This window comes from Mastomys coucha, unplaced genomic scaffold (genome assembly GCF_008632895.1).
Source record: "Mastomys coucha isolate ucsf_1 unplaced genomic scaffold, UCSF_Mcou_1 pScaffold5, whole genome shotgun sequence".
Classification (NCBI taxonomy): Eukaryota; Metazoa; Chordata; class Mammalia; order Rodentia; family Muridae; genus Mastomys; species Mastomys coucha.
In genome coordinates this window covers 93962412-93974590 of record NW_022196911.1, presented here as the reverse complement: position 1 = coordinate 93974590, position 12179 = coordinate 93962412, and the positions used below count along the sequence as shown (strand labels likewise).

The 12179-nt window shown below is 49.7% G+C and overlaps 1 protein-coding gene across 1 annotated transcript; it reads left to right on the top strand.

Annotated features, from left to right (window-relative positions):
- The first annotated feature begins 6045 nt into the window (after positions 1–6045).
- Positions 6046–12150, top strand: Arl5c (ADP ribosylation factor like GTPase 5C). The gene is made up of 6 exons (XM_031354130.1): positions 6046–6150; positions 6826–6886; positions 8183–8330; positions 9064–9147; positions 9980–10131; positions 11737–12150. The coding sequence occupies exons 1-6, from the start codon at positions 6105–6107 to the stop codon at positions 11783–11785; spliced, it is 540 nt and encodes a 179-aa protein (XP_031209990.1). The 5' UTR covers positions 6046–6104; the 3' UTR covers positions 11786–12150.
- The last annotated feature ends 29 nt before the right edge of the window (positions 12151–12179 follow it).

The window sequence follows — 12179 nt, the reverse complement described above, 5'->3', positions numbered from 1 at the left end:
AGAGAGAGTCCCTTGGGGAATTGATAGTAGAGTTGTTGAAAGCCCCCACTCCCTCCCAGCCTCCCCACTATCTTTACATGGGAATCAAATATTCCCTTCTATGTTTAGCTATGGAGCCAGCATTTATTAAAGATCTATGGGTAGGCACAGTCACACTGGAAGCCACAGAGAGCACTGCTATAGGGAGTTTCTTGCTATAGGGAGCTTTTGGTACTGAGAGTACCAGGCCCTTAACCAGGGAGGTCAGAGCAGGCTTCAAGAGGGAGGTGAGGCTCACTTGAAACCTGCGAACATGGTTACGTTAACCTAGGCAGAGAAGTGGGAGGAAGTTCCTTGTACAGAGGAGAGAGGGGACATGCGTGACATGCTAGTGACTAACAAAACATGGTGACAGCTGGTGGCCAGAGCCGCTTGGCAGGAGCAGGTCACAGCAGGCCTTCTGTTACGTTAAGGAGTCTGAGTTTTGTTCTGCAACTGATAAGCAGAAATGGAAGGACTGTAGATGGTAGTGGCAAGACACAGCCTTCCCTGCAGATGCTGCCGATGCGATGCTCCTGGGAGGAAAACTTAGCCTAGGCCATAGTGGAAAGCAGCCACTGACCTCTAGAGGAGCCCAGCTGGATTTGAAGCTCTCGGAGGGGAGTAAGTTGGAGGTGGCCAGTGAGAAAATTGGGAGTTAGTTACCCCAGAGGCAACTTCAATGCTGCCCCTCCCCCAATATCATTATGTGCTGCCTGTGATTCCCCAAGTTCAACTAACTCTTCTGTTCCAGGAAACACTGATTCTGCAAAGAGGAGGGGTCAGGAGGCTGGGGGGTGGGGGAAGCAGGTGTCCGAATACGAATAAGTGTTGCCTCTTTCTGGGCACCTTCTGCCTACAACTGCATTTGCTTAGAACTTATAGGTGGGCATTTCTAGCTGGCATAGATATTAGAGATGGGGAGAAAGTCTTATTTCTAGGTGACCACACCCTCTACCCACTCAGGCTGCTGGGTCAGGGAGCTCGTGGATGTGAGCACATGAGGATTTTAACAGCCAGGACATCAGCCAGCTTGGTACCGCCACCACTTCCAGGACTCAGAAGCTGAGGCAGGGGGATTCCCTCCTAACTGGTTATGTTCCCCTCACTGCTTCTCTGACTAGCTGCTTCCATCTCTGGTGGATGGATGCTGCTTGCCTCTGGGACAGAAGTGGGACAGGCCACAGATCCCAGCCAGCTCTGCCCTAAGGTCCACTATCCTGAAATAGGCTGGGTTAAACTGAGGTCACTTTGGCCCAGGATGGGCTCGTGGTTCCAGTCTAATATCCTAAATTTTGCTTTAGCTTCTATAGTGGCTGCCTATGCTTCCTTCTAATTCAAATCTTCTCAGAGAAGTATTTGTGTGTGCAAATGCCATGGAGGCCAGAAGAGGATGCCAGATCCCCTGACCTACATGGATGCTAGGAACCAAACTCTATTCCCCTGGAAGAGCAGCAAGCCACTCTTAACCCCTCCTAACTGAGCCCTCTCTCCAGCCCCCACAGCAGTTCTTTTCTGTTCACTCACTGTGCTTCCAGCTTGCAATTCTGCAAGTGTCACTTTCAATTCTGCAACTGGGTGACAAAGCAGGATGCCTTTCTCCCCCTAGGAACCAGATGGCAGCCATGCCTCAAACACTAGTGATTTCCCCAAATACCTTCTGTGCCCCTGTCAAGCCCCACAGCCCCAACCCCAGCTCCCTTCCTAGGACCGGCTCAGAATCAGCCCAGAGGGACTGTGTGGATCCTGGCCTTCAGTTCTGTATTGTTCTAGCTCTATCTAACAAGAGGAATAGGATGAAGGTGTGTGTTATATGTGCTAGGTGCCTGTGGAGGTCAGAGGCCAATTTCCAAGGGTTGGTTCTGTTTGCTGTTGCTCACCACAAGTGTCCCAGTTAAAGGCTTCCAGGTGTTTGCCTTTCAAGGTATTCAAGAGACACTGAAGCATGGGCACATTTGAGAGATCTGACTAAGAGTGAGGACCAGTGGATGTAAATATTGCAAAGGCAGGCAGGCAGGCAGGGGCTGTTTATGGAGGCTCTTGAAGGGCACATGAGAGAGCTACTTTGAATTCAGCAACAGAGAGCCATCCAAAGCTTATTGAGTGAAGAGTCTTTTTTTTTTTTTTCTTTTTTGGTTTTTCGAGACAGGGTTTCTCTGTGTAGCCCTGGCTGTCCTGGAACTCACTCTGTAGACCAGGCTGGCCTCGAACTCAGAAATTCACCTGCCTCTGCCTCCCAAGTGCTGGGATCAAAGGCGTGTACCACCACTGCCCGGCCTGAACTGTCTTTAAGAAAGGTTGGTAGGGGGGCTGGAGAGATGGCTCAGTGGTTAAGAGTGCTGACTGCTCTTCCGAAGGTACTGAGTTCAAATCCTAGCAACCACATGGTGGCTCACAACCACCCATAATGAAATCTGACGCCCTCTTCTGGTGTGTCTGAAGACAGCTACAGTGTACTTACATATAATAAATAAATAAATCTTTAAAAAAAAAAAAAGAAAAGAAAGGTTGGTAGGGGGTGCTGGAGAGATGACTCAGCCATGAAGAGAACTGACTGCTCTTCTGAAGGTCCTGAGTTCAAATCCCAGCAATCACACGGTGGCTCACAACCATCCGTAATGAGGTCTGACGCCCTCTTCTGGAGTGTCTGAAGACAGCTACAGTGTACTTACATATAATAAATAAATAAATCTTTAAAAAAAAAAGGTTGGTAGGACATGAGGAGGAGGCACAATAGAGGTAACCATCCCCCTCCCCCGCCCGCTAAGGGGTTGCTACTGCCAATTAGACAGCCATAGGGGGCCTTAGGAGAATGTTTCAGTGTGGGGATGTGATGACTCCAGCCCCTTTCTTGGAGTCTGCCTTGGTTTGCAGTTCTGGAAAGGTACACCAAAGATCTCCAGTTTTCTCAGGGCCAAAGAGAAGATGTGGAGTCTGGGACTCTGGGGCTCTCCACCAAAGGTCAACGTGCCTTTTTCTACTTCTCTTTTGATTTTTTTCTGGGTTTCCCCCAGGTTGTGAAATTCACAAACAACACATTTTTTTTCTCCCTCTTCTTGCTGGAGCTGCTGTTTTCCGTGTGACCCAGGAAACCCACTGTTGGGTCTGCCTGCTGCTGGAGCCTGTGAGGCCAGCCACTCAGAAGGCTGAGGCAGGAGAATTGCTGGAGTTCAGGAGTTTAAAGCCAGCCAGGATGACAGATCACATACCCAGGTCCTCTGAAACAAACAAGTCAACAAATAAAAAGACTGTTTCTCAGCTGCTGAGAGAGACTAATTGGTTTACATTGTAAGAGACAATCTCACTATGTAGCCCAGGCTGGGTTGCTTTATTTCCGTTGGGAGGGGGAAGGGGAATGGAAGTCACTCTGTAGACCAGGCTGGCCTAAAACTCAGAGATCCGCCTGCTTCTGTCTCCCAAGTACTGGGATGAAAGACGTGTACCACCACCATGCAGTTTCCCAGGCTGGTTTTTAACTCAGGATCTTCCCAGCTCAACCTCCCCAGGCCTGGAATTAGAGATATGTGCCATGACCCCTAACTCCTCTATTTGGCCTTCCTGCCTGGCACCCCTCTGAGGGGTTGTAAGGAAAAATTAAAGCTTTAAACCTGTGCTGACTAGGAAGAAAAGTTATGGGCCTAAGAATCCATCACAAACTGGCCACATAGGCCTGGGAAAGAGCAAACAAGTTGTTAGATATCATAAGAGCTGGCAGGTCAAGACGACATAAAACTATAAACATAGAGGAAAACATCCAGGCAAATGAGGACATGTCCAAGGCCCAGGCCTGCAGAGACGTGCCTGGCAGACACTAAATAATGGACCATCTGGTCCTCTCAGATATGGTTTAAGGTCAGATGCTCTGTTGACTCAGATTAACACCAACCTTAGGAATTTTCCACTCTGTTCTGCATGTAATAGTTAATATTTGAACTAGCCAATCATGTATGACCACACTGATCCCTTTGTTCCCTCAGACCTTTTCCCTATAAAAACCCCTAACTTTTAAGCCTCGTGGTCGGCTCCATTATCTCCTGCGTGAGATAACTGTGGTGCTGAACCAGGGTGTCCTGAAATTAAAATATACCTCTTGTAATTACATCAAGATGTGGTCTTTCGTGATTCCTTGGGTGTACGTCCTCCCGAGATTTGAGTGGGGGTCTCCCCCAGGGGTCTTTCAGGGTCACTGGCTGGAAGATCTTGTCTTTAGGCTTCCAACATTGGCCAACCGCCAGAGTGCTTAGATTCTCAGTGAACTGCAGAAGCAACCTTGATCTTTCCAGTCAATGACTAGGGATACCCACAATAAGACTGGAGACCCACAATCTTTCCTAGGGGAGCCTGCTTTGAGTAGGCCCAGAAAATTGTCTACTAATGAAACTGCTGGAGACCTGCTGGAGGCTGGTATGTGATCTACAAACCTGCCTACGGTTGTAAGTTTATTTTATTTTTGGTTTCTTTGTGTAGCCCTGCCTGTCCTAGAACTAGATCTATAGATCAGGCTGGCATTGAACTCAGAGATGCATTTGCCCCTGCCTCCTGAGTGCTGGGATTAAAGGCCTGTGCCACCTGATCATGGTGAGGTGATTTTATAATCATCATCATCATCATCATCATCATCATCATTATTATTTTTATTATTAGTTTGTTTTGTTTTTCCAGACAGGGTTTCTCTGTGTAGTCCTGGCTGTCCTGGAATTCACTCTGTAGACCAGGCTGGCCTTGAACTCAGAAATCCACCTGCCTCTGCCTCCCAAGTGCTGGGATTAAAGGCGTGTGCCGGCGTGTGCCACGCCTGCTCAGCATTTTTATTATTTTTAATTATATATAGGTATGTGTAATTTGCATGTGGGTATGTGCACAAGAGAGCAGAAGCCAGAAGCAACAAGTTCCCTGGACCCGGAGTTAACAGAGAGTCGTTATCTGTCCCATGTGGCTGCTGGGAACAGGACGTGGTCCTCGGGAAGAGCAACAAGCGCTCTTAACCGCTGAACCATCTCCTCAGCCATCATTGTGATATTAGGCATGTCTAACCTGTGGCCTGCAGGCTTCATGTAATTGCATGTAGCTAAGGATAGCTATGAATACCATCTAACACAAAATGGGGAAAATTACAACATTATGTAACAGGGGCTAGAGAGAGGGCTCAAGAGGACTTGAGCTAGGTTTCCGTATCCAAGCTGGGATCTGGGCTTCCAATGGTATACATATATTCAAACATGTGGCATGTGGCACACACACACACAAATAAATTTTAAGGAACTGGTCTTGGTGGTACACGCCTTTAATCACAGCACTCAGGAGGCAGAGACAGGTGGATCTCTGTTGTTGGAGTCCAGTCTGGTCTACAGAGAGTTCTAGGACTGCCAGGGCTACACAGAGAAACCCGGTCTCGAAAAACAAACAAAAATTAAAAAAAAAAAAATGTTTTAAAAAATTACTAGATTGGATTAGCAAAACACTTTGAGATTCTTTGTTGTTTGTTTTGTAACTCAGTTACCAGGTTCTTCAGTCTGAACTTTGTAGATAAGAGAGCTGTGTCGCAGCTGGGGCGGTGGTGGCTTGCACCTTTAATCCTAGCCCTTGGGAGGCAGAAGCAGGCTGATTTCTGAGTTTGAGGCCAGCCTGGTCTACAGAGTGAGTTCCAGGACAGCCAGGGCTACAGAGAAACACTGTCTGGAAAAACCAAAGGCTGTGTCTCAGCGTGAGAAAGTTATACGGCCCTTGGAGGGTTTCGCCCCCGCGGTGGCTTTTAGGGAGGAAGAGCAGACATCCCCCTTGCAGCACTAAAGCCGATAGTCCCAACTTCAGTTTTCTCAGGGTAAAGAGGACTCTGGGATTTTCTTGCATTTTTAGGGTCCTGGTTAAATACCTGGTCTTCGAGGTGACGTCACTTAATCCCTCCGCACCGGCTAGGGGCCAGCGTCCGGTGGGATTCCCAGGTCTGGAGAGGGACGCTCAGGATTCCCCACACCTGATAGGAGCAGCGAGTCTGGCCCTCCCCTAGGCGGGGCTTTGAAAATTTGGGGCCAAACTCTGGCCTGGGAGGCTGCTGAGCCCCGGAGGCCCCCAGCTTCGGGAGTGCCATGGGGCAGCTGATAGCTAAACTGATGCGAATCTTTGGGAGCCAGGGTAAGGGGAGCACCGGGCAGCCCAGTGACCTCTTAGATTCCGCTGTCTTCTGGGGCTCTTGGGATTTTGGAGTCGTCGGGGAAGGCTGACTTGGGAACCTTGCGCTGCTAGAGTTCGTTTTGTGCACTCGCATCTGCTCCACCACCTCCAATCTGCTCTCCTCCCGCTCCCCCTTTTACCCTGCGCTTCGGTGTGCTCAGCGCACAGGGGTGGGAGAGCCTTCTGCCCCCGGCCCCACCTCCCAGCTGAGCTTTGTGCGACTCCGATAGTCCCCAAAGTCAGTTTCCTGAGATTGTGGTTTAGAGCCCAGCGTGCTTCGGACCCTTCAGACAATCGCTGTCTAGAAATGTTGACGGAGGTGGGATAGGGGTCAGGAGGAGTGCAGGGGTCCAGGCAAGTGAAACGGTACAGGCCCCGGCAGGGGTCCCCAGCCCGCGGGGAACGCGTTTCCCTAGAAAGGGGGACACATAGAAAGCTGAGAGAGCGAGCTTTAGTTCCTTGTGGTTGGGTTCGGAGATTGACTAGAAATTGGTGGAACCGGGAGAGAAGGCATCCATCCATGCCGGAGCGCAGGGGGAGGAAGAAGAGGTCAAGACGAGAAGCCTACTGGGGACACCCAAGCCCATAGTCATCCGGGTTGGCTCTGACCTTGCCCTCCCCCCTGGATGCCTCCAGAGCACAAAGTCATCATCGTGGGACTGGACAATGCAGGAAAGACCACCATTCTCTACCAGTTGTAAGTAACTCCTGGGAGGACAGAGAGGGCTGGGCCTCACACTAGACTGATAGTCATTTGCACCAATCAGCAGATCCCTTCCCTGGGTTCCTGAGTAGTTGTACTCAGGAGTGATGGGAGGACGCTGCTGTGACCTTCCTGATTTTGTGGCTGCCGGCCTGGATTTGAATCCTGCCTGCGATGGGCGACTTCAGGTCCCACGGCCTCCCGCGATCTACCCTGCCAAACACATTTCAGCCCTGGCAGGTGTGGAACGCCAGGCGGTTTCGCCTCGCTGCTCCTGGCTCCCCCTGGCGGCAGGACCCTTTCTCCTCACCCTTCCACCTTACACTTAATTAACTTCGGTCTCCTACTTCAAACCCAGCCTGGGCGGACCGTGAGCCCTGCAGCTTTCTATCCTACAAGCTGTGCAAACAGCATTCCCAGCCGTTTGCTCCGGATGGCGTCTCTCCTGATGTGGAGACTCTATTGAGAGCATGTGCTCCCTGAGAAAGTAATATATGTATAATTAATTAATTAATTAAGATCTAGAAAAGAAAGATCTGGAGGTGTTAGTGGTAGAGTGCTTGTTGAAACTACTTGAGACTCTAGATTCCTGACATTGTTACATTAAAAAAAAAAAAAAAAACCAGTACAAAGATTTCGCTTTCAAACTTCTTGGTAAGCGTTCATAAAACATGTTTAAACAGGCACTGTGGTCCTTGCCTGTAATCACACACTCTGAAGGTTATAAGACAGGAGGATCTCATATTTGAGCTCATATTGTTTTACACACACGCACACACACACACCCCAAACACACAAAACAAAACATAAACAAAGACCACGAAAACCAAACCACCCCAAACTGAAAATAAACAAAAGTTTTCTTTTTCTCTGTCCTTAAAGCAGGGAAGTGTCTGATGGCCTCTATGATGGCCTCACTGATGGCCTCACTGGGATCTGACTGATTGTTCACAGCTCCCAACATTCCAGTGTGGTCCACAGAGCGTACTAGTGCAGCAAGCCACCAGGTCTTGGGATCCTAAGCTACATTTAGACAAGACTCCTGGGTGTTTCTGCCAAGCCTGAGGATTTAGGATTGTTCTAAGGAGCCTCTCTTCACTGGGGTCCCAGGCCGGGCCACACTCAGACTAACTCATACCTTTCTTTCCCCATATCAACCACGGCACATGGGCTTTGGCCAGTGCTTGGTCACCCAGAGCTGAGTTGTTCTGGGTTGGACTCAGCTGCTTTGGGGGTCTGAGCTGGGAGTGAACTGGGCAAAGACCTTAGGACCTTCTCTGGCCTCCCTAGCCTGACCAATGAGGTTGTTCACACCTGCTCCACCATTGGGAGCAACGTGGAAGAAATCGTTTTTCAGAAGACCCACTTCCTCATGTGGGACCTAGGGGGCCAGGAGGCGCTTCGCTCCACCTGGGACACTTACTACACTGATGCTGAGGTAAGGGGGGGGACCGGGTCTGGGAGGTCAGAGAAGTGGCCTGCTAGTCACCTGCTGTATTCTCTGAGCCTCTGCCACCTGGGACATGATTGAATGGAGGTCACTTCAGCTGAGAGGAAATTATAATAAATGCTGTGTCAAATAACACAGTGTAGCATCTGGTAAGACTTTTTTAAAATAGGATTTATTTATTTATTTATTTATTTAATGTATTAGAGTACACTGTAGCTGTCTTCCAACACACAGAAGAAGGTATGAGATCTCATTAGAGATAGTTGTGAGCCTCCATGTGGGTGCTGAGAATTGAACTCAGGACCTCTGGAAGAGTAGCTAGTACTTTTAATCACTGAGTCACCTTTCCAAACCAAGACTTTTGAATCCTAAAAACAAAAGATAAAAGAAATAAAAATTTAGATATGTAAGGATGAAAAAGAGAAAGATTTCCAAGTCCTAAGACGCATGTGGTGTTTCGTGCCTATAACCCCAACACTCGAGGGACTGAGACAGGAGGCTCATAAGCTCCAGGCCAGCCTGGGCTACATACTAGGATTTTTGTTTCCAACTATAAGGTGATTAAAAATGAGCCCAGCCTGGTGAGACTGACAGATTGCATGGGTCCTTTCCTGTGGGGCTGGCAGTTGGGCAGGGCAGAAGCCAGTGATCAGAACCATTGGTAAGAGGCATGTTCAACAAAAAGAAAGCTTGTAGCTCATATCTCAATCCTGCTGGACAGTTTGTCATCCTTGTGATAGACAGTACAGACCGGAACCGGCTGTTGACCACCCGGGAGGAGCTGTATAAGATGCTGGCCCATGAGGTAAGCACCCCGAACTTGGGAAGCCATCTAGTGAGATCAGAGGTGCACTCTCAGACTGGCCACACACACCCTCTCTGAGGTTCATTTGTGAGGTGCTAATTTGAGAGCCCTATTCTTCCTTGTAACATGGGGAGAGCTAGTTCACTACAGATAAAGGGTTCCGTTAGCGCCCTCAGAACCACTTCACACAGAGTTTCTGGTTCAAGGGCTAATCTTGCCTCTCACCCATTGTGAGACCCTGAGAAAGTTGTTTCATTTCTAATAAGGAGGATCATTAGATCCTACCTCACGAGGGGAATGGTGGCTCTTGCCTGCAATCTGGGAAACTGAGGCAGATTTTCATGAGATTGAGGCCAGCCTGGGCTCTATATTGAGTTCCAGGCCAGCCTGGGCTACAGAGTAAGATTTTGTTTTGAAAAAACAAATGAGCAACGGCAACAGCAAAAGAAGATCTGAGGCAAGTGGTGGTGGCGCACGCCTTTAATTTCAGCACTCTGGAGGCAGAGGCAGGCAGATCTCTGAGTTCGAGGCCAGCCTGGTCTACAGAGCAAGTTCTAGGACAGCAGAGAAACCCTGTTTCGGGAGGGAGAATCCCCCAAAACAAAACCACCAATGTCTGAAGTTCTTGCAACCATCCTGTGAGCAGTTGGGATGGGCTCCGTGAGCTTCGGCATCATTAGATGGGGCTGCTAATGTTAGGGTGGGCCCCCACCTCTGTCCTGCCTGGCATGGGCCTTTCTTGCTAGGACAGTGGTGCAGGGATTCTTAGAGGACTGTGGGAGGGATGCTGGGCTGGCCGGCCGGCTGACCTAGGTGGCTCTTCTGCCCTCAGGCACTTCAAGATGCTTCAGTGCTGATCTTTGCCAACAAGCAAGATGTGAAAGACTCCATAACCACAGCAGAGATCTCCCAATTCCTCACACTCAGTGCCATCAAAGACCACCCATGGCATATCCAGGGCTGTTGTGCCCTCACAGGAGAAGGGTCAGTCCCCCCCTCACCTGCCCTGGCCCATCCAATGGGCAGAAGGTTGCAGGAACCCCTGTCTTGTCTCTTTCCAGTCAGAATCTGGCCCACAGTTGACTCCAGGCCCGGTAAGATGGACACAGGCCCACAGCTAAGGTGCTGTGAACCTGCAGGATGCCTGTGCTCCAAGGGCTTGCTCTAATAATGATAAAGGCTAAGACTGCCCAGAAACAACAGTGATTTCAGGGACTGAGAAACTCTTTGGAGAAAGTGAGATGGATAAAGTGGAAGAGAGTCAAGGGTTAGTCTGATTTTTGTCTCCATAGCTGAGACCCAGAGAAAAAGAAGGGGGAGAGGGAGGAGGAGGAGCAGAAAGACCTTGCAGGGACAGGCCGTCAGGGCCACTCTGGCTTTCTTACTTGTAAGGGGAGGGGGTGTACTTCCCTCTCCCCTAGTTCTTCAGAGAGTGATTAGCATGCTTTCTTCATTGGACTTTTTGAATACCTACTTAGTACCAGGTACCATTCTGGGCATTGGGAAAATGGTGGCTAGTAAACAAGGCAGAAAATGCCTGCCTTGGAGCTGGAGGTGTAGCCTCACATGAAGCCCTGAACTACTGCATACCTGTAATCCCATCACTTTAGAAGCAAGAGGAGTGTTAGTTCAAGGCTTTCCTCTACTATGTGGTGAGTTCAGGCTATACTGGGCTACATATCAAGGCCCTGCCACAAAAACCAAAACCAAAACCAATACACAAAGTGATAAACGGGAAGATGGAGAAAGTGAAAGATCAGGAGTAGCCGGGGAAACTCACAACTCTGTATGTGTGTATGCGTGTGCGTGCGTGTGCATGCACGTGCACGTGCACCTGCCTGTGCTGAGGATAAAGGATCCTAGTGCTTGGATCAGTTACTTCAGGGCGTGAAGGACTAGACTTCTCCAAAATGGCCTTGCATGAGGCCTGGAGAATTCCTTTCATCTCCTCTGTCTGGATAGTGTTTTGATGAAAAGGGAACTTTAAATAAGCAAATCCAAGGGACCCCGGGTTTTTGGCCATATGTTGGTCACCTGAACCCATTAGGGACTCTCATGTTCCAATCTACATATGGTCTAGTTCACAGTACTCCTTAGGTCCCTATGTGTCATACCCTGGGCCAGGCAAGGCTGGGTGATGACAGGACAAGGCCACGTTTCCATCTTTGTTCTGGAGGTGTGTTTCTCACTTCCTGAGGAAGGAGCCTCTTCCCTGACCACAGTGGCAAAGAAGGACAACAAAGGACTTGTCCGGAGACACTGCTCAGTGGCCCGGGAAGAAGAGTCTCCATGGTGCCTTCTCAGAGGAGCCTTCAGGGCTCACAAAGGCCTCTCCAACTCCCTATTTGTTGGGCCTTTCTGCTACTCCGCAAGCCTGGTAGGATGCTGCACCTCCCCAGGAGCCTCAACCTCCAGCATGGTGGGCGCCGCTGTGTTCTGGAACTCAGCTGGATTCCCTTCTTCCATTAAGTGATTGAATATAACCTTGGCTCTCCTCTCAGTCTGTCCCAGGCAGAGGCTTAGAGTTTTCCAGCCATCATCTTATGAGAAATGCTGATGGGCCTTTGTTCCATTCCTCCCTCCCTGCAGGCTGCCAGCTGGGCTCCAGTGGATGCAATCTCAGGCCACCACCAACTGATGTCCCAGCCCGAGGCCAACCAGAAACCACATGGTTAGCACCAGTGAGAAACACCAGTCATTTGTTGGTGGAAAGAGGGTGGCTGGGGACAAAGAGATTACTATAGTCCTCTCAGCTGTCACTGAGAGCTGGATCAAAGACTTCAAGTTGCTGCAGACAGGACTCCAGATGAAACTGTCCGCCCACGCCATCACTGCTGGTGTGAAGAGAGACACCAGGGAACTTGCTCCGGGGTACTGGGGGCATCAGGTCTCTCCCAGCCCTCACCTTCTGTCTGCCCGGCAAGCAAGAGATTTTTGACATTGTTCCATATTCACTGGACATAGGAGATTCCGATAAAGAAGGCAATAGGACCTGGCCAGAAGCCGGGGAGGTGGGGAGCGGGGGGGGGGGG